The following is a 25,686-nucleotide window of genomic DNA, read 5'->3' as shown; positions in this document are numbered from 1 at the left end:
CTTGGAATTCCTCTGCCCATTTTTGATATCAACTGCGTCTTCTGTTCGGAGGTACAGGAATTCTTAAACCATCTTCTTTTTTCTTTACCCGATTTTGGTATTGGCTATGGCTTCTTAGATTGGGTTGGTTCCGGATTTTGATCTTCGCGCTTGGAAAATTTTTATCTTATGGGGAGATTGTGTTAGGAAGTCTAAAGTAAGGAGGAGAAAGGAGGGAGTCATTTGGGCGGTGGCGGTTCGGGGAATTTGGAATTTGAGAAATGACATTATCTTCAACGGAGGGAAATGCAATGTGTATGATCTAATTTGGAACGTTAAGTTGTTAGCTTGGAAATGGCCGTTCATCGGAAAAATTGCGTTTACCAGGTATAATTTCTACGATTTCAATAAAACTCTGTTGTTTTACTTAAAATATATTACACTTGGTTTGTAATTTTCTCGATTTAGAGTGTTAGTGCTCTTCTTTTGTAAGCGGGTTCGAGTATCCCTAGTACTCATTTTATTGAATTCCTTGCTTATAAAAAAAACAAATTGAAATCCTTAAGTATGAAATCCCTAATATTAAATACTAGAATGTGTTTTCTAAATTCTTGAATGAAATAAATGACTATAAAATATTTATATATATTACCTCAATAGGCACTTAAAACATGTGAAAACAGTACTAAAAGATCAAATTATTCGATTAATTAAATGAAAATAAAAAATTGGTTTTTAATAAAGGGATTGAATTCACTTGAATGACTGATTTGATTCATTGAATAATTGAATTAACTCATAAGATGAAATAATTCGACTAATTTGTCAAATCTTTTAAAAAAACATGAATGTGTGCATAAATGAATCGATTCATGTGAGTCAATTCACCCAAAATCATGATTCGACTCACCAAATTAGATGTGAAACTAAATGATATAAATCAATTCAAAGTAAGGCGTGATTTGATTCACACGAGTCAAACCATGATTTGATTCACCGAATTTGGAACGAACCCAACTTATTGGGAATTAATTCACGCCAAGGGTGTGAATCAATTCACCTAAATATAAAGTCCCAAATCCCAAATGAATCATTTCATACATGGTTTACTTGGTCAAATGAAGTGTTATACACACAAACATTTTTTAAACATAACGATATGCCAACAGCAAATTCTAAGACTAAATCCTAATTGAAGCTAGAGCATAAGCGAGGAGCAACCTAGAGGTACACCATATCATGGTTTCCCAACTAAGCCATCATGGGTCATTAGATAACAAGACCACATAATCTAATGATAACTGTTCTTTAACACATTTGTCCCTTGAATAAGGTTTTAGGGCCTTAAGCCTTAATGCTCTACTATAAAATCTAAAGGGAAAATGAATCTCAGGCACACAACATTCTAACCTAAAACCCTAACATTTATAGATGTCACCAACTTGAGTATCAGAGTGTTAATAGGTACATCATCCACCGCCAGACTAGAGCAAAAGATTGAAACACAGTTCTTCTTTAAATCCCCCATTTATTTTTGGCACGTGAATCAGAAAGGTACTTATAGATCATTTGTGGGAAGTTTCCTCCAATGTTTCCACTCTATTCTATTTCAATGGCAAATTTTGGTAGTGTACATGTCAGAGAATGATTATCTAAGGGAAACATTAATGGTTTGTTAATGAACCTCCTAAGCAAATATACAAGGACAAACAAAATGGATCCAAACCCATAATGACCATGCAATACGGTCGAGATGGAGAAAGGCAAAGAAACCAATTTTTCCTTTCAAAACCCACACTCAATGATGTGATGTTCAATCAACGATTTTCACATCATGGCTTGTGTTGCAAAATAAATGTGTCCCTCTTGGTGGATTTACCTATTAACACCCAGACAAAACATAAATAAGTGAATCATGGTCATTTAAGTGGCACATTGTCATATTTGGGGGGTTTTATTAACCCACAACAAGTAACATGCTCACTACAAGAAATATGTTCTCCTGCGACATATATTAGCGGCGTGTCTTCCACGTGAGTAGTTGCGACGTGTTTCCCACGTCACAACAAACTTTTATAATAAAAAAATCAATCCAACGTTATAATCAGACGTGTCAGAGGTTGTTTTTTTAAAAACAGTTGCGACGTTTGAGTCACGTCGCTATTAAAAAGTAAAAAATAAAAAAAATACAAACTTTAACGTTGTAGTTGGAGGGAGAATTGAAATTTTTTGAATTTTAGTAGTGACATTACTTCCACGTCGCAAAATTATACTTGGAAAAATAACTCTGCCACTTTTACAGATGTGGCAGAGTGTGTAATTATTATTTTGACCGTTTGAGGGTAGCGACGCGCAACCCACGTGGCAAAGTAGCGACATGATGTCCACGTCGATGATGTCCTTATATATTTATTCACAAAATGAAAACACTTATACGTTTCAGAAACAAAACGAAAACGAAAACACTTATACTCTCTCTTGTTCTTCTCCAACGCCCCTCCCCTGTTCTTCCTCCATTGCTCCAACGCCCCCTCCCCTATTCTTCCTCCATTGCTGTCTCAACACACTCTCTCAAATACCAATCTAAGGTAACTAATTTTATTTTTTATTTGTATAATTTTATTTTTTAAGAACTTTTAAATTTCTAATTTCATTTAGGTTTTTTTTTTGAAGAATTGAAGATTGAAGATTGAAGAATTGTGAAGAAGAGGTACTACAAGAGTGAAGGAGATTTGAAGAAGAGGTATTTTAGTAATTTTTTTAATTTTATTTTTATTGTGATTTATTTAGTTGCTAGTTAGGTTTTAATTGATTTATCTTTTGATTATATATATTTGTTTAATTTATATACAAAAAACAGAATATATATACTTAAATAAATTTATTTAGTTGTGATTGTGTTTTTTTCTGATTTTTTGTTAAATTTATATATATATATATATATATATATATATATATATATATATATATATATATATATATATATATATATATATATATATATATATATATATATCTATATATATATATATATATATATATATATATATATATATATATATATATATATATATATATATATATATATATATGTGTGTGTGTGTGTGTGTTTTTTTTTGTGTTTTTTATTTAGTTGTTATGTTTTTTTGTGGTTGTTATTGTGTTATTGTGTTTTTTTCTGATTTTTATTTAGTATAAAATTTATTTAGTATAAAAAACGAAAATGTATAAATATATAAATAAAAAACAGAATTATGAAAATTATGAAAATATTTTGAAAACATAATTATTTTTGCATATATAGAAATTAAATTTTTTATGTTTATAATAAAAAGATAATATTTTTATATTATGAATTATGAAAATAAAATATTAAAAAGAGAATATTTTTATACATATAAGTTATGATTTTTTTATGTTTATATAAAATAAGTTATTTTTTTGAAAAATAGAAATATAAACAAACTATAATTAAAAATACATCATTTTTGTATATATTTGATAAAAATAGTTTTATTAAAAAAATTCTAATAGAATAAGTTTTATATGTAATATATATTATTGTTTTTAAAAATAGAAATTATTATTAAAAATAATATACATATTAATCTTAATGAATGTAGAAGTTATGTTTACAAAATATTATTAATATTTAAAAATTAAAAATTAAATATTATAAATTTACATTTTGTATATAGAATATATTTTATATTTAATAAAAAATTATATTTATTATCTTTATGAACTATGGTGTTATATGAGTAGTACTTTTTAATATGTAATATATATTTATATGGTACATGTTTAATAGTTGAATCAAAAATAATATTTTTAATCATAGTAAATATTTAATAGTAGTATTTTTATTAAATAATATTTTCAATATGTGTAGTTTAAAATGTGTAGTTAAAAAAATAGTAACTTTATGGTTAACATATGTTCAATATAACATGTGTAGTTAAAAATATTAGTAGTATTGTTATTAAATAATATTTGTAAGAATAGTAAATATTAACTAGTATACGTCTAAGAATAATATTAAGTTGATTAATATTACTAACTCAAAATGACAATGATTGTATAAATGTGCAGTATGGAATATTATCGGTATTATCGTAGTTGGATGTATGATAGAACATTTCCAGGAAGAATGGGACTTAAACCCAATTTTATAGTAGGAGTTGAAGGGTTTATCAGTTGGGCGTTTGCTCAGGAATTATGTCGAAGCGAAGGAGAAGTTAGGTGTCCCTATCTTAAATGTGAATGTAGACCAATAATTAGTGACCCACAGGAAATAACATCTCATTTGCATAGAAGGGGTTTCATTGCAAATTATTGGGTTTGGACGTTTAACGGTGAAGAACTGCCTAGTAACGTACCAGAGACTAGCGACCCGCATGCTTCAAGTAGTCGGCCGCCTATGGAATATGAGGAAAACTTTAATCTGATTGGTGACATGGTTGAGGATGCTTTTGGTGTAAACGTGACTTATGATGAACCTGAAGATTTTGGTGGGGAAGAGTTGTCGAATGAGGAAGCGCAGAAATTTTATCAGTTGTTGAATGAGATGAATACGTCGTTGTTTGATGGATCGTCTGACTCAAAGTTATCAATGTGTGTGAGATTGTTGGCCACCAAGTCAAATTGGAATGTTCCTGATCAGTGTTTGGAATTCTTCGTAAAAATGATGTTGGACTCAACTGCAATGAAAGACAACTTGCCTACAACATTTTATGAAGCAAAAAAGTTGGTGTCGAAGTTGGGCTTAAGAGTAAGAAAGATTGATTGTTGCATTAATGGTTGTATGTTGTTTTACGACAATGAGTTTGATACTCAAGATGGATTGTTGGAGGAATGTAAGTTTTGTATGAGTCCAAGATATAAAGTTCATAGTAGATCCGTTAACACTAATCAAGACCGTGTAGCGGTAAAGCCCATGTTTTATCTTCCGATAATACCAAGGTTAAAAAGAATGTTTGCTTTAATGCACAGTGCAAGTCAAATGACATGGCATCACACAAATAAAACAAGTCCATGCACTATGCGGCATCCATCTGATGGCGAGGCATGGAAGCACTTTGATCGAATACATCCTGATTTTGCCGCAGAACCTAGAAATGTCAGGCTTGGATTATGCTCAGATGGTTTTACTCCTTATGTTCAAGCGTCGGGAAGTATGTATTCTTGTTGGCCAGTTATTGTAACCCCTTACAACCTCCCTCCTGAGATGTGCATGACAAAACCATACATGTTTTTGACGTGCGTCATTCCAGGACCTTCGAGTCCAAAAGCAGGAATTGATGTGTATTTACAACCTTTAATTGATGATTTGAAGAGATTGTGGATTGGAGAATGGACTTATGATGTATCACGTAAAGAAAACTTTACAATGCGAGCTTCCTTGATGTGGACCATCAACGACTTTCCAGCATATGACATGTTGTCTGGTTGGGGTACGCATGGCAAAATGGGTTGTCCGCATTGCATGGGAAACAACAAAGGGTTCACGTTGGATAAAGGTGGAAAATCTCGTGGTTTGACTGTCACCGCGGATTCCTACCACGAAATCACTCCTATAGAAGAAACATGACAAACTTTAAAAAAGATGTACGAGTGAAAGATTTGCCTCCGCCTCGATTGCCACCATGGGCTATATAGGAACAAGTTAGTGAGCTACCGAAATTTACAGATACTGGCAAAGCATGCCGAATTGAAGGATACGGAGTCACGCACAATTGGACAAAAAGAAGTATATTTTGGGACCTCCCGTATTGGAAAGATAACTTGTTGCGCCATAATCTAGATGTTATGCATATTGAGAAGAATTTTTTTGATAATGTATTTAACACAGTGATGGATGTGAGAGGCAAAACAAAAGATAATGAGAAGGCCAGACAAGACATGGAACAATGGTGTAACAGAAGAGAGTTGGAGTTGAAGCCTCTACCGAATGGAAAGTTATTAAAACCCAAGGCTTGTTTCACTCTAACTTCCCAAGAAGCTAAAGCTGTTTGTCGATGGCTAAAAGATTTGAGAATGCCCGATGGGTATTCATCGAATTTATCAAGGTGGCTGACCCTAACACAAGGAAGTTGCATGGAATGAAAAGTCACGATTGTCACATTTTTATGGAACAATTGCTACCAATTGCATTTGGCTCGCTACCCAAACATGTTCTTGACCCACTAACTGAAATTAGTCAGTTTTTTAGAGATATTTGTGCGTCAGCTTTAAAAGTGGAAGACATCATGAAGTTAGACCAAAACATTGCAATCATTCTTTGTAAGTTGGAACAAGTATTTCCGCCTGGTTTCTTTGACTCCATGGAACATTTACCTGTGCATCTTGCATATGAAGCTTTTCTTGGTGGACCAGTTCAATATAAGTGGATGTATCCGTTTGAAAGGTTCATGGGTGATTCAAAGCGATCAGTGAAGAATAAAGCAAGAGTTGAAGGTTTTATATGTGCACATTACTTGCATCGAGAAACATCACATTTTTGTAGTCATTATTTCAATCACTTGATGTTAACTCCTAGAACCATACGGAACCCGGTAAATGTCAACCAGAGGAGTCAATTCACCTTATCAGAATTTGGTCTTCCAGGTCGACCTTCTGGAAAGAAGAGTGTGCATTGGTTGACCCAGAAAGAAATGCAATCCGCACATGTCCATGTCTTGATCAACTGCGTTGAAGTTAAACAATATCTTGAGTAAGTTTACCCAAATTTTTTTACCTTTGTTGACAATATCCTGCGACGTGGGAGCACACGTCGCTAGCTTTTGGTTGTGACGTGATGTTGCATGTTGCGACGTGGGATCCACGTCGCTGCAGAGCAGTTTTTTGTAGTGGCTCTTCTTAGGAAATAAAGAGAAGACTCCATATCAGAGACGAACCAAATCCAAAAATAAACAAAAAAGAAGCATGTCGCTTATATCTTTCTATGACGAGGAAATAATCAATAAGGGTGTCAAACCATAAATTCCCATTTCCGGTAAGGGGCGCGATGGTTAGGTTTGATGATTGTTGTATACTATTCAATCAAGTATGTTCCAATGACACCATATATTCAAATATTTTCAGTGCCATGAGGCTCAAGCATCACCTAAAACCATATTGTGGTGGATTCCTTTAGGGGTTTGACAGCTTTGACACCAAACCCTTATGTTACATAAAATTATCAGTGGCATTTGGAGTAGGCGAGAGAAGAAGAGTTATGAAAGTCAGACTCCTAGTAATTGGTTGCAAATATATTTAAAACGGTTTTAATGGATGAAAAATAGTAAACAAACTATGAGATGTATCATCAATGATTCATCTGAAGCTTAAATTTCACACCAACACATAAGAATTTCTACCCTTTAGGTGAACTTAGGAGCGTCTCAAACCTGTTTTTTTTAGTATTATTGAAAAAATACAAACTTAGGGGGTCCTCTGCCACATAAGTTTTAGATATGGATCTGGTTAACTTAGATACTCGTTTTGAGCCATGACCCATTGTTGACCCGCATTTTTTTGTGGTTTTCTTCATTGTGAATTCCCTCAATATTTATCTTTGAGGCACAAGATAATGGCATTCCTAACCTTATCATCCATCTTGGTCTTCTTCATTTGGGTTAGACTTACCAGCATCAATGTTTTATCTTTCAATACTTCTGCACACTTTTGTTGAATCAAGATTGCTTGCATCCTTATTTTCCACAACCTAAAATCATTGTCTCAAGAAAGCTTTTCGATAATTCATTTAAAACTCATGATGCTTACTTGTAAACTTCAATCATTTTGCCCCACGATGGGAATCACTTGTTGTGAAATGAAGGTTTCAAACGAACAAACAAAGAACAATAATGTGTGGGACAAAGAACAAAAGAAACTACATTAAAAAAGTCTCAATCAACAACAATCTACCAATTTGAACAATGCAAAACCACAAGCTAACAAGAATAAAGATAAAAGTAGAAAATTAATACATAAAAAATTATTTACCTAGTTCAATCTGAAATAATATACTCTAAGAAAGATAGGAACTCTCTGGTCCACTATCAATCAAGAGTCTCAATAAGATATTGCAAATTAGTTACAATAAATTAGTTCAACAAATACATAAAAATACTTCTTATTTTTTTTACTTATTTTTTTTACTTATTTGTGATTCAATCCCCCACCTTTAAATGTATGAACCACTCCATTTCAATGAACATAAAAGTATTTTTCAATATTTAAAAAACCTATAAAAATCTTTCAATTCTTAAGATAACAAATTCATAAATATTCTCTTTGTCACTCTATTTTTTTCTTACAAGACTCCTATCCTTAAAAAAAAAAACAAAAAAAAAACACTTTGAATATGTATGATTCACCTTTCGAAATTGCACCTAACACCAAACCCTCGCCCCGATCTAACACATAATAAAAGGAAGCGGCAAAAATGAAAATAATCAAACTTTTATAACTCAAAAAAGAAAAATCTTCAAATTTTACCACAAAACATATTTTAAGGCAAAACAATAATATACATGAATTTTTTAAAAGAAATCTATCTGATCCTTTGGTAATCCATTTTCCTGAACATGTAATATGACAATTTGTTCAATAGATGGATGTGAATGTAATAATAGATGAATTTGAATTTTATAGTGGTTGAACTAAGGTGAGTGCACATCACATGTATTATGATGAGTAGTGGATCACTCACATTCATCAGAGTATCAAATCACACAAAGTGACAAAACAATAAGATGTAACAACCTATGAATTAATAGAAAAAAATGAGATGAAAAAGTAAAAATGATATAAAGATGACAAAAATAATCCAAACATAAGTTCACGGGTCACTCACTGTTTCATCTTCTTTGTTAAATTCAAATTAAATAATACAAAAAAGTATACACTATACTCACCCCACTACCTACACCTAGCTACATGCCAACAATTCATTCATTCATACACTTCTCATGATTTTTTCACATTTTTCAATCCATTTATCAGAAAAAAGCTGCACAAAATATAACTAATTGGTGCAGTTAAACTGCAGATAATTGCTTAAAAAGCTAAATAGCTTTTTAATTATGTATCTTAAAAAAATAATAAGAATGAGCTAACATAGTGTATATATATAATTAGCTAAATTTATATCACTTTTTTTTCATAATTTATTCAGGTTAAGGGTATGGTTATGGATTCAGCTATTTGTTCTTGGTTTCAAGGCTTGTTTTTGTTAGCATTGGTTTGGTTTTTTAGCTATGGAAGTGTTGATGGAGCTTCATCCAGTACAGTGAAAGTTGGAAATATTTCAAAGGTGGAAGATGCTGTGAATTTTCATATTTACTATGGCCAAACTTTCAAGGTTATTAAGAATGCTGTTGATGGCCAGAGCTATCTTCTTCTTCAGGTACTTCACTTTCAATTTTTGTTGAACTTTGTTTCCACTAATTTTTTGCAAGTTTGCTAAGATGTGTTTCTATGAATTCCTCTCGTTGGTAGAATAACTCAAGGATTGCTTCAAGGACTAAGTATTGCACTTCGAGAATCAAATCATTTGTCATACCGTTGTCGAATTTTTCTGTTGATACAGATTCTTTTCCTGGTATACTATACTAAAACTAGTGATTTCGCATTTCAATTTTTGTGATTCTTTTTATTCTTAGTGTTACGAATGTCTTATTAGAGTCCTCTGGGACGCTGAGCGGGTTGGAGTGCCCCTTGTACTCTTCTTAATATATTTCTTTCACATTTGTTGTGGCTAACATTTTTTTTTCCTTCTTTTGAATCTATGATTTGGAACTCAAGTTTCCTTTTTAGAGGTAAGAAACTCCTACTAGTGAAATTTTATATATTACTATAAATTGTTGTTATGTTTACATTTTTTTTGTTTTGGCTTCGATTCGACCCTTAGTTCAAACCTGAAGTTGTTGTGTTAGTTCTTATATTTGTTCTTGTGATTGGTTTGAGCAGCATTTAGGCTTACTAGAGAGCTTGAAAGGCGTAACGTCGGACACTGTGGCTTCACCGTGTGTGTTGAAATTGTATAAAGAAGGACTGATTGAAATCTTGAACAAAAGTGATTATCAAATGATTTCGCAGTTTTCTGCGCACTTCTTTAGTGACACTGATCAACATTCATCTTGCAATTTCGCATCTACAGTTCCTTTTTCGGAGGATACCCCTTTGCAAGTAAGCAACTTAATTTTACTGTCTAGAAAAATAAGTCGATCCAAACACGTCCTAAGGACATGCTTAGATAACTTATGTAAGATGCATTCACTTTGACAGAGAGCAGAATGGATTAAGTTCATAGGAGCTTTCGCAAATGTTGAAGCTAGAGCCAATCAAGTCTATACTACAGTAAGAACACATGTTCTATAACCTTGTAGTTGAATTTCTATACTAACAAATGGCTTGTTATTGTATAGGTTAAGGAGAACTATTTGTGCTTGGCCGAAATCGCAAAATCCCGAACTTCATTCAAGCCAACTGTAGCTTGGATGAAATATAACAATGTATATATCCTCTTCAGTTTTTTCGGCTTTTGCTTATCGAAACAAAATGAGTTATAACTTAGTATCATGTAACTTTGCAGGGTGTTTGGTCTTTTACAAAGGAAGCATATTATTTGAAGGTATGAAATGAAACCATAGCTATCTGTTAGAGAAATATGTGATTCTGGCCTATATCTATATTTTGATTTTAACAATCGAAAACAGTATGTGGAAGATTCGGGAGGCGAGATTTTGGATGCCAATAAGAACACTTACAATGTTTCTGATCCTGATGACTTAGAAGAATTGCATGCAATCCTATGTGTGAGTTCATTCATAATTCATAAATATAGTACTCGTTTCGACTAAATCACGCAGAATAAGAAAGTTAATAGTAGTAACGGATTTGCTAACAATTAGTATTTCTGATGATGTAGACTGTGGAAGTAGTGATTGATGAAACATTAACTTCTGATCCACTCAACTACACGTTATCGACGTTTATCCAAAATCTAAACATTGAAGACCGTTCTTGTTTTTCCTTTCTAACAAACACAAGCCTATGGAGATATGACAAACGGATTCAAACTACGGCTCTTGGTACGTCTCAACGTCGAAACACGCTAGCCTTTTATGATTTTCTAGTGAAATATGCTTAACTTTTGTGTAATTTTCTGCATGTTAAGACTGGTACAATGGAGCAGTCGCGCAACCTCAATTGGTATTAGCAGATCTTATTGAAGTTTTATTTCCAACTGGAAATTACAACATCACTTATTTTAGGAACATTGTTAAGGTAGATGTTTTTCATTGCAAATATTTCAAGAAATCGTTGTTTTTTTTATTCGTATTTCTTACCGACTAAGTTGTTCGTGTCAATCTTGCAGGGTGAAACACCTTTAAACATTGGTCCTGAAATGTGTGACAGGGAAATATCCTCAACATTGGATCCTACAATAGTACCATGTGGATGATTTATCTTTAAACAACGAGTATTTATAGTTTTATACGTTCGATTTTCCTCCGCCATTAGAAATTACTATAAAGCATTTTATTGATAACATAGAAACATTAGTCATTTTGTAACAAATACACAATTTATTTGTAACGATGAATTAACACTGTGAGCAAGATTTTCCCGACTAGTTTTCGCGCGTCCGAAAATAAGTTACATTAACTTGCATAGTTTGATCTTAACTCTGTGATCTGGACTTCGAACGCCTGCTGCAGCAAAACAAACAGCATAAACTTGTGATAGAGAAAATTTTCTAGTGAAACAAAATCGATATTTTAGTAACTTTTGATTTTATTTTGTCGAAATTTTCTTTATTGCTTGTTTGACATACCTGCTTGTTCCTTGTTTTTTGAGACTTTGCTGCTTGGAGTTTGGCACTGGTTGTTGAGGTTCATCTCTAAGAACAGGTATATTACTGACCAAATTCTTAAACATAAGGTTATAGAACATCCAAATGTATCTTTGTTTTGCTTTTTTCGAATCGTTATTCACTGTCCTCCAAAATGTATAAATGCTTCCCATATTCAACAACTTGTTTGCATAGATCTTCCATGTATAGCTACAAAACAAACCAAGCAATCTTGATTCTTGACTCATTGTTGCAAATGTTAAATAATAGTTATAATTAGTGTTTTTTTTACGTACCGTTCATTAATGCGCTGCAATCCCGCTGCAGAAATCATGCTCCAATGTGTCGAATCCACTTTACATTTTTCAAAGAAATCGGCTATTTTGTTGCTTGATTCGTCTCCGTTGAGAGGATCAATATGGAAACCGGAAACGCCATCCACGATAATTTCTGCTGGACCTCCGTGGTTAGTAGCGAAAGTAGGCAAACCACAGTTCATTGCTTCGATGACAGTTAGACCGAATGCTTCATACAAAGCAGGCTGCACAAAAGCTCCTTTTGTGTCAGCAATGAAGCGATAAAGCTCTCCATTGCGATGTCTATCGGTCTGCGCAACAATCCATCTAAACTGTCCCTTCAGCTGGTACTTTTCGAATAAATCGTGCATTTTTCTTATTTCTGCCATTTCTTCTCTATCTTTTGATTTCAACGGATCAAAGAAGCCTCCAACTATGACAAGGTTCACTAGGCTTCTCAGTCTCTTGTTCTTTCCATACCACTCGACTAAACCGGTTATGTTCTTTACAACATCGAGCCTCGCCATTGAGAAGATAATAGGTAGTCTTTTGTTTTCTAGATATCCACTGTTTCCATAACAATAATTTTATCGAAAATTAATCATTTTGTAAAATATTCGACAAAAGAATCGCAAACTTTGTGACTTACATATGATCTTTGTTATCCACTTTACTATATAGTAAGTCTTCAATGGCAGGATGAAATTGAGTGAGTCTTTTGTCTTTCTCTGTGTAAGGAAAATAGACAGATTGGTCAGCTCCCGGTGCAGCTATGTTGAACTTCGGATCGAATATATTTATCCCCGAAACAACTCGGCATAGCCCCGGGAGTGTAAATGTTGCATGACTTTCATATTGTCCAGGTTTATCCTTGCTGCAAAGAAAAATACTTTTAAGTTTCTTCCATTTTTCAAATTTTCATCAATGTCGATGTGTCTGTGTCGTGTCTGATGTTCGTCTTGTGTCGGTGCTTTATGCAGAAAGGTTGTGAAATAAAATATTTTTGTCCTTTTAACTAATGGGACTAACCTTCCGGCAATTTCCTGATATGTGCTAGTTATGATGAAATCGGATGCATTCATTGCAATCGTATCGGCCATGAACTGACACGAGAAGTGATACTTCGGGTCTAATTCTTTCCACTTGACATCAGAATCTTCATACTTAGTCTTCTCTAAAGCATGTGCTATAGTTCCCTGGTTTTCAAGCAACCTCATTTATTAATTTATGCAGGAAAAAGAACATCCTTATAAGTCACAAAAAATGTAGTTGAATAAAAGGAAATTAAATTCCAATAGTATGATATAAGTAATCTGAAGTTTCAATAAAGGCAGAACCATCTTAAAAATTTTCAGATTTAACTGTGTAAAAATAAATAGAGATCCTATTTTATCACGGTTTAACCGAAAAATAATTTATGAGACCCTTTTTAATCACGGTTTAACCGTGACAAATTTTGGGCCATGTGCACTGGCCCGTCTTGCATGTCCTAAAAGACGGCCCTGAATAAAGGGATAGTGACCTGAGTTATCTTAAGTTTGCTAGCCATAAGAGAAGCTGCCAAATTCCCATCTGTGTAATTTCCTATAACAAGATCTGGTTTTCCTTCCATGATGTTGAGAATCTTAGTTGTCGCATCCTATAACATGAACCAATGAACTAGTCAAATGGAAAATTCGTAAAAGAAAAAAGTTTTAGGACGTGTCTAGTTATAAACACATTTTCAAATTATATCTTGTTCAATGTGAGACTCTGAAAAAACTCGTATAGCAAATATGTATATACCTGAGTAAACCTCTCAAGATAAGGATAAATGTCAAAGCGAGAAACCCATTGACGCAAGACTCCTTTATCTGTCTGAAAAGGCACGCGTAGAATTTTCGAGTGTTGAGTATCAATGATTGGTTCCAATTCTTGATTGCATTTGGTTCCTTGAGCATCAGGTATGAGCCTTGTGACCTATCCTTGTCAATAACAATTACTTTCATAGCAAGTTATTATAATATGTAGAAAGGAATCATGATTCTTTTGCATGAAACATACCACAAGAATTTGAGGCTTCACTTTCAAGCCTTGGTGCTTAATTCTAAGTAGCATTTCTGCTTCCAAAGCTCTCACTTGATCCAATATGTAAACTACCTGTTCAAGATTGTAGAAAAAGTTTTGAAATCAGTTTTGCCTCGTCTAAAAGTAACGCGACTACTCAAGTTTAGAAATGCTACCTGCCCGCCGGTATCTGGCAAGCCGAGAACATCGGCTTGACCAAAATAACCATGAATAGAGAAGATCACAACATTGAATATCGTAGGAACTCGACTGAAAAACTTTTCCATGTTTATCGGGTCTGGAGCTTGGAGTATTTCGGACAAAGCTCTCATTGTATCCTTCACTCTTCCTGCAGTATCTCCCCATCCTCTTTCAAAACCCCACTGCTTAAACCTATGAATGAAAATCGCATTGAATTAGCGAATCACAAAGATATATAGTGATCAATTTAACAATATAAAGAGCTTTGTTTACCTTGGTTCAAAATCATGATAGGGAGTATCTAACGGAAGTGCTGAGAGGAATGCATCAGCCACTGTTAGTGCCATCTGCAGCTTTGCAACTGAGCTCAGCGTATCGTTTATCATTAGACTCTGTCAGTTTAGACAACAAGAAGAACGATGAATAACCAAAATTACATTACAAATTTACAATGTGTGTACTCCGGTATTTCTGGACTAGCCATTTTAACCGACTGAACCAGTAATGGACTAGTTGAATCTGATCGAACTGGAGTTTAACGGATTTGAACCAGAGTTGATTCAACCCAGGTCTCTCTGGTTCGATCACGTGTTTCTAAAACTGGTGTACGGTGTGTGTGAATTATTAAAATGAAGTTATTCAATGTATTTACTTCTCCTTGATGATTTAGCGATAACAAGTAACTGTATATAGGTTTTGTTTTCGCCAATTTGCCACTAAACCGCGAAGTTAAGAACTTTGAAACAAAATGGAGTCCATTTCCAATTGAAGTGGGCAAGGTTAAGTTAGGAATAGGAAAATCAAATGCTCCAAAATCTGCTTCCAACGCGTTTTCATCGTTTGCCCTGCAACATAGAACCAAGTTAACCATAAAAATTTGTTACAGGTTGATAACTGTAGACTATAAAAATATAAGTGAAATGAGATGTAGAGTACCATTTTTCGTCGTATATTCTTTCCTTAAATTTGAGGTAATCGGTGGACGTTATAGGTTCAACCGAAAGATTCTCCGAGCTCACTTTTACATATTCCCAAACACCAGGATCTTGCCTTACAGCAAAAGCAACATATGGTGGATCAACAATAGCTTCCTACAATGTGTCACATTATAATATTATTATTACTCCTTCTGTCGTATTATAAATATCACATCAAGATTATACAGAAATAGCAGACAAACGGACAATAAACTGCGCCGCTAAAGATTAATTATGAAAAACTTAACCTGTGTACAACTTAATAAGAAGCCAAGATTGCCTTCTAATATTTGATTCTTATCTCTCTGGTCATTTAAAACTTGCTCCATTTCTTCCATCAAGTCATGAACTTTTATGATCCTTCTACCTTTCTCAAGGTACTTGGCAAAGCACCTCTTCATATGGTACCTACTATGCTTCGATTCGTCGGATGACATGTTGTCTTTTATCGATTCCGTGCGCTTCAAGCCTGATGCAGAAGCCATGAAACTAAAAATATGGTTGTTTTTCTTAGTTGATGTCTAATGCATAGGTATTTATATGTTGTAGATTTATGAATTGGGTCCCATGCATAGGTGCAAGAGTGGGAGAAAGAACATTTTCATGGACCATTGAGCATGTCTAAGGGAGAACTATTGGTATCATTCTTTTCTTCTTTGATGTTTCTGTGACCATATATGTGACAGAATATGTGAAGTTGCCATCTTCAAGGCATTTGCTTCTATGTCTTATGTACAAATAATGGATCTACATGAACAATCTATTAAAATAATTAGACACATTGTTGAAAAGGAGACAAATAGCTCTAAAAAATGTTACAACAAATTACATAGGATAATACCATCAACATTTTTTCTAAAAATTGATCAAGTCCGGGTTTATTTAAACAACTAAATTTATTTATTTATTTTGTTGATATGTGTGGTGAAATTAAAACATTGAAAGTCACACACATTAAGTATAAAAGCTAAACAACAATGAAATTCAACTAAAAGACTTCAAATAAATTTAATTTGTCAAAGCAAATTCACACGATAAAAAATATATATACAAAATTAATTTATCTAGTTCAATCAAACCCGATCTATGGGAGAGAAAACAACTTCCTATTCAACTATAACTCAAAAGTTGTTACACAAGATTTCAAATTAAGTTATAAGAAAATAGTATTTCAAATTTATAAAATCATCAAACAAATTCAAAGTATTTAGAAGTGTTTTTCGATTTTCTTAGAATCCCAAAGATCTCTCAATTCTTAGAACGGTGAATCTTAAGAATCCCTTCATTTGTCTCTCTAATATTCCCCCTCTCTCTAAAAAAATACTCATTTTCCCTCTAATACCCAAAAACGGATTGAAAAGGCATTTTATAGGTGTTAGGTGAAACACAGCATTCTGGAGGAGGCAATGCGTCTTCGCCAAATGCAATGTGTCGCGGCCGGCAAAAAACACAGAGTCGCCACTATATTTTCTTCGTTTCTAAGGACCACGAAAAATAATGATAAACCCTAAAGGAGAGATATGACGGTCATCGCAACTGAATAAAGTGTCCGGAGTCGGTTAAGTGAGAGGAAGGAGTTAGGCACCCCTCACTTTCCTTCTCTAACCTAGGGTGAGTGTGTTTACTAAGTGTGTTAGGTACCCCTCACTTCCCTTATTTCTGCTTCTATTTATTTACATGTGAATTGGGTTTTTTACACATGTGAATTGGATTTTTTACAAATTTAATTAATCTAATTAAACTAACTAATTATTATTTCTTTTTTTTTAATATTTTAAATAACTAACTCAAATAACCTAATACAATAACTTTTTTTTTTTGGGTTTTTATACGATAAAATGAAACAACTAAAAAACTACCCTAAATTATATCCTAAATAAATAATTATTAAAAAATGGTATAAAGAGAAAACTTAGAGGTGTGGATTAAAAATTGAAATTCTATGGTACAGTGGCAAATACAACATGTTAATATTAATGTTCCAACATCATAATATAACATTTAAACAAATGTTATGGCATATGATCCTGATACAGAATAATAACATTAGTATTTTTATTTCTTTTATTTCCCTTGTTGCAATGTTTTTCAATTCAATAAAAACATATTTATGAAATTTTAAGTCTTATATGCATATTTCCGTGTCTATTAGAATTTTTCCATTTTCTTGAGCCATAACAAAAAATTTCTAAACGATAAACGCATAACTCCGCACGTTCGAAAAGTATGAAGCTACTTACTTACAAGATATATAGAAACTAGAGCAAAAATTCGAGATAATACCCTTACCGTCCCGACACTCTAAAACCCCCAAGTATGCGTGACCGATTTGAATACCCATTATACCGAAACCATTAACTTTAGTTTTGAAGTAACCCTTATTAGTTTATTCTAGCAGTCGGCACCGTCTTAGACACCAACTATGCAGAGAGTCGATGAATATAAGTGTATGATCCATATAAAAAATTATCTATATGCTTAACTGCCAATGGAAATGTACCTACTAAGTAAGGTGATCCTCACACGATCATTTAATCCAACGGTTACAAATCTTAAATATTAAATAAACTCATTGTTGATTGGTTCAGAAGTTACCTGGTACTGAACTTGGTAGGAAGAACCTTGTTTTGATTCCCCACAATCCACAAATGAGCGCTAAAGGAGTATACCACATAATTGTGCCAGAACTCCATAAAAAGGATCATAGTCACTAACCGGCTACTCTGCTATGTGTGTGTCAAGATAATGGGCTTACAGTGATTGCGCGCGAATGAAACGGGTGAAACAAGATGATAAGTCGAGGGCGAGCTATGATAGCATGATTCGGATTGGTATGCATACTGGGAGTTGTCTAGTGTCGCCACTGTAAGCTTATTATTAAGATTTATCTCATAAGTTTTCGACGAAAACGCTCTGTGGCTAAGTACGACCTGAACGATGTGGTGGACATGCATTTCAATTTTACTGTTCTCCTGTTTTTATCTGATTATTTGCTTGAGGACAAGCAAAGGTTCAAGTCTGGGGGAGTTTGATAACACGAATTTATATCATATATTTAGCTTAAAATTCATAGATATTATTAGCATTTTTATTTAATTATATTGTTTTATTATGATATTATGCGGGTATTTGCGATGTTTCAGGTATTGCGTTCGTACTAAGACTATTCGTGAAAAGGAGAAGAAATGGAGCAAAAAGCATCCTTATTTATAAAAGAGAGGTGCTAAATCAATAAAGGGGTGCAAAGAAGACCGAAATGACTAAGGATGGAAGCCCAGCCCACGAAGGAGCTGGAAAGACCACTTCAGCACGTGGAGACGTCCGTCTCCAACGGCTCTTTGCCACGTCACGAAGAGGAGACGCCTGTCTCCAAGCCTTCCTAAAAAAGCTCCACTTGAGGCGCACGTCTCAAGTCTGTTTCCCAATTCTCCTGAAGAAGTGGAGACGTGCGTCTCCCAAGTCCAAGTCAAAAGCTGCTACATTCACGGAAAGAAACCGCATACGCTCAGCTATAAAAGGAGACTGATACTTCAGTTTCCAGGATCCGAATTTTTGCCAACGAAGTGCTGCCGAATTTATTTTCCAAGCGTTAATTTCTTTTCTGCATTTTATTTCACTGCTTTCTTTTCTCACAACAATTTCTACACCGGAGATTGTTGTGAACCTTTCATAAATCTAACCTTACATTAGATTTAATTTTTATTTTCCTTGCCTTTAATTTTACGCCCAATAATATTTGAAGAACGCTCCAGCCAACCTGTGGTGGAAGTTCGAGTACTTCAAGATTCAGATTTATTTCAGATTTATTTCATTCAGGTTTATTATTTACCGCCTTTATATTATTTAATTGCATGATATATTGTATGCCTTTTAATATGCCTTTTATTATAAATCGAACAAATTTATGCATGTTTAACCGTATCAATATGTCTGGCTAATTAATTAAGATATCGGTATGTAAAGTAAGTTAACCGTGGGATCCGAAATAAGTTGGCTTAAATATGTTTTATTAACTATCACTTGTTTTTGGTTTTATGTCTAATTTAATTAATAGAGTTCTAAAATCAATAGAGCGAGAGTTTGAGATTTTAGGGCCCACAAAGGTTAAAATCAATAGAGTGAGAGTTTGAGATTCTTAACTGGATAGTAGACATAAGACATTAGTTTTAAGGATGGCGAAAGCGTATTAAAACTGATTAGAAATTATTTACTTTCAAAAAGTGCTTTTAAACCCAACGCGGGATGGCGAAAGCGTACGTTAGGGAATACTAGCATGAGCCGAGTCAATAGAGCGAGAGTTTGAGACTAGGAGATTTAAGTAGATAACGACTTCATAAAGCGAGCATTTTATTAACTATGTTATTTTCAAAAAGCTTTTCTAAACCTAATGGGATAGCGAGAGCGTACATTACGAGTTAGGATAGTAGTCTAAATCAACAGAGCGAGAGTTTGAGAGGAGGACTTTTAAACAACATAATTAATAAAGATTTTTAATCGAATAAGAACCATAGCCAATGGACCTTCGGATCACCTAAGTTAAACGAAATACATACTGATATCCGTTTATTATTATATTTCTTAGACTTCACAATTACATTTCCCTTTAGAAACAATCAAGATATTAGTAGCCTTAGCTTTACATAGTAACCTTAGATAACGGTAGATCGATTCATAGTCCCTGTGGATTCGATATCTTTTAAAACTACACGACACGACTGTGCACTTGCAGTTATCAGGTTTATAGACACGTAAAGTCGCGATCAAGTTTTTGGCGCCGTTGCCGGGGACTATTTAAGTCGATATCGTAACTCACTGTTACACCGTAGAGACTAGGGCAATTCTTTCCTTTCGTTTTGAATGATTGTATTTCAAATACTCGTTCACAAGGAGGAGAACTGATACAACGAATTAACGAAATCGAACGTTTTATTAATGTAAGACGTCGAATTCATCATCTTCCCGAAGTAGCACCAATTCCAATCTCTCAGGAATTGATCTTTACTGATCAAATCAATCAAATTACCCTGAAGTTATAGATGCCGCTCCTTCAAGAGCTGAACCGCACTCAAGTATCGCACCACCTGCGATTGAGGCGAACAATTTCGAACTGAAACCTTCATTGGTACAAGCTGTCCAACAGAACCAATTCTCTGGAATCCCTGCAGACGATCCTAATTTCCATTTATCCGTGTTCGTGCAATATGCCGACACTGTCAAAGCTAACAACGTTAGTTCCGAAGCTATTCGATTACGCCTTTTCCCTTTCTCCTTGAGAGATAGAGCTAGAGCGTGGCTTCAATCCCTACCCTTTAATTCCATAACTACCTGGGACGAATTGAAGAGAGTATTCTTAGCGATATATTTCCCGCCTAGCAAAATTGCTATGCTAAGAGGTCAAATCAACGGATTTACCCAAAAAGATAACGAATCACTCTTCGAAGCTTGGGAACGATATAAGGACATGCTAAGACTATGCCCTCATCATGGACTCGAACCATGGCTGATCATCCATACTTTCTATGGTGGTCTACTTTATAACACTAAAATGACTATAGATGCCGCTGCTGGCGGAGCTCTAATGGACAAACCCCATGATGAAGCATACAACCTCATAGAAAACATGGCACAAAACCATTATCAATGGGGAGGAGAACGAGTCGCTCTAGAGAAAACCCAAACCAAAGGAGGAATGTACGAAGTAAGTGGTATAGACCGCGTTAACGCCAAAGTAGACGCTTTAACTCAAAAGATCGAGAATTTAACCATCACTCCTTCAGCCACCGCGGTTGTTGTAGCACCTAACTGCGAGATATATGGATTAACTGGACATGTTGTTGCCGAATGTCAACTTCTGACTGGTATTCCGTCTGATCAAGTGAACTACGCTCAGGGAAACCCTTACTCAAACACGTACAACCCTGGATGGAAGAACCATCCAAACTTTTCATATAAAAACAACAATGCGTTGTACGCACCTGGACAAGCACCTGCTGTTCCACCTGGCTATCAAAAAGCGCTTGTAGCTGCTCCAAATGCCCCTAGGAAGTCGAATATAGAAATCATGATGGAAAACTTCATAGCTTCCCAACAACAAACCAACAAGGACTTCCTAAATCAAAACATTCATAATAGTGAGCAACTAAAACAATTAGCAAACAAAGTAGATGCTTTAGCTACACATAACAAGATGCTAGAAACACAAATTTCACAAGTAGCTCAACTACAAGCACCTACTGCTGCCCCTGCTGGCACATTTCCTGCTCAACCACAACCTAATCCTAAAGGACATGCGAATGCGATTACACTGTGAAGTGGAACGAACTACGATGGACCTATCGATCCTAGAACTCAAAACGCACCCATGTCACAACAAGAGCCAAAGGAAACCAAGAAGACATCAACTGATGATCAAACCGCTAAAATAAATGAAAACAACACCGAAGTGGAATCTGAAAAAGAGAAACCTTATGTGCCACCACCACCTTATAAGCCACCTATTCCGTACCCTCAGAGATTAGCTAAATCTAAAACTGAAGCGCAATTTAAAAAGTTTGTAGAACTTCTGAAACAATTAAACATAACCATACCTTTCATAGAAGCTATAACTCAGATGCCTTCATATGCTAAATTCCTAAAAGAAATTCTTTCAAACAAAAAGAAACTCGAGGATAACGAAACTGTAACGCTTACCGCGGAATGTAGCGCTATCATTCAAAACAACATGCCTCCCAAACTAAAAGATCCTGGTAGTTTTTCCATACCTTGTGTAATAGGAAGAACTGTTATAGATAAAGCCTTATGTGATTTAGGAGCTAGTGTTAGTTTGATGCCACTTTCGACCTGTAAGAAACTAAAACTAGATGAGCTTAAATCAACAAGAATGTCTCTTCAACTGGCTGACCGTTCAGTTAAATACCCTGTAGGAATGTTGGAAAATATCCCTGTGCGAGTAGGTCAATTCTACATCCCAACTGATTTCATCATCATGGATATCCAAGAAGATTCTAACATCCCAATCATATTAGGAAGACCATTCTTAGCAACTGCTGGTGTAATCATAGACGTTAAACGAGGAAAACTAACCTTCGAAGTAGGAGAAGAGAAGATTGAATTTATTCTATCTCACTTCTTAAAAGCACCTGCAATTGATGACACCTGTTGCTTCATGGATATCACTGACGAATGCGTCAGAGAAACAAAAATCGAACCACTCGAAAACCCCGAAACCCTAGAAATCCCTATAACCGAAACACCTGATGATAACACGCAAGAAGAAAACCAAAACCTAAGTTTAACCGAATGTTTAGCATTAACACCTGATCCTACACCTGCTCCTAGTAAACTGACTGACGAACTCAAAACACTTCCTAAGAATCTAAGATATGAATTCCTAGACACCGAACTTGAACGACTTGTAATAGTCAATGCTGACTTAGGGCCGATCGAAACCGAAAAATTATTAGAATTCCTAAGGAAATATCCAACAGATTTAGGCTATAAGATATCTGATCTCAAAGGAATCAGCCCCTCTGTTTGTATGCATCGAATTATGCTTGAGGAAGACTCGAAAACCTTTAGAAAACACCAGAGGAGACTCAACCCGATCATGAGCGAAGTGGTTAGGAAGGAAGTCTTAAAACTCTTAGAAGTTGGGATAATATACCCCATATCTGATAGTAAATGGGTTAGTCATGTTCATGTAGTACCTAAAAAAGGAGGAGTCACAGTGATAAAGAACGAGAAAGGAGAAACTATAACCAAAAGATTTGAATCTGGTTGGTGAATGTGCATAAATTACAGAAAACTAAATAAAGCCACTCGTAAAGACCATTTTCCCCTGCCATTCATAGACCAAATGTTAGAATGCTTAGCTAGACATTCTCACTTCTTCTACTTAGATGGCTACTCTGGTTTCTTCCAAATCCCAATCCACCCTGATGACCAAGAGAAAACAACTTTCACCTGCCCTTTTGGAACCTTTGCCTACCGACGAATGCCATTTGGATTATGTAACACACCTGCGACATTTCAACGATGTATGATGGCAATATTCACCAATTTCCTAGATAATATTATGGAAGTCTTCATGGACGACTTCTCCGTATGTGGACAAAGTTTCGAGGGATGTCTAGCGAATTTAGAAAAAGTTCTAGAACGTTGCGTGAAGGTTAATTTAGTCTTAAATTGGGGAAAATGTCACTTTATGGTACAAGAAGGGATTGTGCTAGGACATATAGTATCAAACAGAGGAATTGAAGTAGATAGAGCTAAAATAGAAGTTATTGAAAATCTTCAACCTCCAAAGACCGTGAGAGAAATATGAAGTTTCTTAGGACACGCTGGTTTTTACCGACGCTTCATCAAAGACTTCTCAAAGATAACTAAACCGTTAACCGAATTACTAATGAAAGACGCCGATTTCGTCTTTGATTACAAGTGTTTAGAAGCCTTCAAAACCCTTAAGGAAGCATTAATCTCCGCACCCATTATGCAACCTCCTGATTGGACTAAACCATTCGAAATAATGTGTGATGCGAGCGATTACGCTGTAGGCGCTGTCTTAGGTCAACAAAAGGATAAGAAACTTCACGTCATCTACTATGCAAGTAGAACTATGGACGAAGCTCAAATGAATTACGCTACAACCGAAAAAAGAGCTTTTAGCTGTAGTTTTTACTTTAGATAAATTCCGCTCATACCTAGTAGGAGCTAAAATAATAATATACACCGACCACGCCGCTATTAGGTACCTATTAACTAAAAAGGACGCTAAACCGAGACTCTTAAGATGGATCTTGCTATTGCAAGAATTTGATTTAGAAATAAGAGACAAAAAGGGAACAGAAAACGTCGTACCAGACCACCTTTCTCGTTTAGAAAACCTAGAACCTGAAACCGTACCTATTAACGACGATTTTCCTTACGATAAGCTTATAGCTCAATTAGAAAGAAACGCTTCCAACGAACCTGCCGCAACCACCTTTGCAATGACCATTACACCTTGGTATGCGGATTTCGTAAATTATTTAGCCGCTGGTGTACTTCCTCCTGATTTAAGCTACCAACAGAAGAAGAAATTCTTCCACGACCTGAGACAATACTATTGGGGCGACCCTCTTCTTTTCAAGAGAGGCCCCGATGGAATCTTTAGACGATGTGTACCTGAGGAAGAAATAGGAATTATAATAACGCACTGCCATTCAGCCCCTTATGGAGGACACGCTAGCACGTCTAAAACCTGTGCTAAGATCCTCCAATCTGGACTCTATTGGCCTAACCTGTGGAAAGACATTCACTTTGCCGTTACAAACTGTGATAGATGTCAACGAACTGGAAACATCTCGAGATGAGACGGAATGCCTCAAAAAGGCATTTTAGAAGTAGAAATATTTGACGTCTGGGGAATAGACTTTATGGGTCCCTTTCCATCATCATTCGAAAATAAATAAATCCTCGTAGCTGTCGATTACGTTTCGAAATGGATAAAAGCTATCGCTTCTCCTACAAACGACACACGAGTAGTAATCAAATTATTTAAAAATGTCATCTTTCCTAGGTTTGGTGTACCAAGAGTGGTAATTAGCGATGGTGGATCTCATTTCATTTCAAGAATCCTCGAAAAACTTCTTCGAAAATATGGAGTGAATCATCGAATAGCGACACCATACCATCCACAAACAAGCGGACAAGTAGAAGTATCTAACCGAGAAATAAAGCAAATATTGGAAAAGACTGTTGCTATATCTAGAAAATATTGGTCATCCAAGTTAAATGAAGCTTTATGGGCTTATAGAACAGCTTTCAAAACTCCAATAGGAACCACCCCATTCGAACTCGTTTATGGAAAATCATGTCACCTCCCGGTAGAATTAGAACACAAGGCTTATTGGGCCATTAAGACATTAAATTTAAATTACACTACCGCTGTCGAAAAACGCATTCTAGACATAAACGAATTAGACGAGCTTAGACAAGACGCTTACGAAAATGCTAAAATCTATAAAGAAAGAACGAAAAAATGGCACGACAAGCGTATATCTAGGAAAAGTTTTAGCATAGGCGATAAAGTTCTGTTATTTAATTCTAGACTAAAACTATTTCCTGGAAAGCTACGTTCTAGATGGTCTGGTCCCTTCGAAATTACTAACATCTTTCCGAGCGGAGCGATAGAAATTAGAGGAAAAACGGTCGAACCTTTTGTCGTAAATGGGCAGCGTCTTAAACATTACCATCGACTCGAGAACGGTGAAAATATCCAATTTTTCAAACTTGACGAGTTGTCCGCTCATTCGAAAAAATGATTTTCATTTAAATCGTCGAGCTTACGACATAAAACAAAGCGTTT

General features: G+C 35.0%; 2 protein-coding genes and 1 non-coding gene across 5 annotated transcripts; 1 reads left to right on the top strand and 2 right to left on the bottom strand.

Annotated features, from left to right (window-relative positions):
* Nucleotides 1-8,874: 8,874 nt before the first annotated feature.
* Nucleotides 8,875-11,625, top strand: LOC131622083 (uncharacterized). Of its 2 annotated transcripts, XM_058893131.1 has the most exons (11): nt 8,875-9,370; nt 9,463-9,565; nt 9,769-9,782; nt 9,934-10,152; nt 10,252-10,323; nt 10,392-10,478; nt 10,559-10,597; nt 10,683-10,781; nt 10,895-11,057; nt 11,144-11,253; nt 11,345-11,625. In XM_058893131.1, the coding sequence occupies exons 1-11, from the start codon at nt 9,149-9,151 to the stop codon at nt 11,429-11,431; spliced, it is 1,215 nt and encodes a 404-aa protein (XP_058749114.1). In that variant the 5' UTR covers nt 8,875-9,148; the 3' UTR covers nt 11,432-11,625. The 2 variants fall into 2 exon arrangements, with proteins under 2 accessions (XP_058749114.1, XP_058749115.1); XM_058893132.1 differs by lacking the exon at nt 9,769-9,782 and having other exon boundaries at nt 8,877-9,370; nt 11,345-11,623.
* LOC131622082 (sucrose synthase 5-like) lies at nt 11,494-15,859 on the bottom strand. 2 transcript variants are annotated; one of them, XM_058893129.1, is made up of 13 exons: nt 15,590-15,859; nt 15,301-15,455; nt 15,017-15,209; nt 14,638-14,756; nt 14,340-14,556; nt 14,161-14,256; nt 13,903-14,076; nt 13,640-13,756; nt 13,147-13,313; nt 12,767-12,991; nt 12,118-12,684; nt 11,804-12,031; nt 11,494-11,681 (listed from the first exon to the last, which is right to left on the bottom strand). In XM_058893129.1, exons 1-13 carry the CDS (start codon nt 15,824-15,826, stop codon nt 11,651-11,653), a joined length of 2,526 nt encoding a protein of 841 aa, XP_058749112.1. In that variant the 5' UTR covers nt 15,827-15,859; the 3' UTR covers nt 11,494-11,650. The 2 variants fall into 2 exon arrangements, with proteins under 2 accessions (XP_058749112.1, XP_058749113.1); XM_058893130.1 differs by having other exon boundaries at nt 11,494-11,678.
* Nucleotides 15,860-20,724: 4,865 nt separating this feature from the next.
* Nucleotides 20,725-20,831, bottom strand: LOC131622130 (small nucleolar RNA R71). The gene has a single exon (XR_009289764.1). It is a non-coding gene; the product is annotated as a small nucleolar RNA R71 (small nucleolar RNA).
* Nucleotides 20,832-25,686: the final 4,855 nt, after the last annotated feature.

The sequence above is a fragment of the Vicia villosa genome, unplaced genomic scaffold (genome assembly GCF_029867415.1).
Source record: "Vicia villosa cultivar HV-30 ecotype Madison, WI unplaced genomic scaffold, Vvil1.0 ctg.000024F_1_1, whole genome shotgun sequence".
Classification (NCBI taxonomy): Eukaryota; Viridiplantae; Streptophyta; class Magnoliopsida; order Fabales; family Fabaceae; genus Vicia; species Vicia villosa.
Note: the sequence above shows the minus strand (reverse complement) of the source record. Positions and strands in the feature narration are given on the sequence as shown.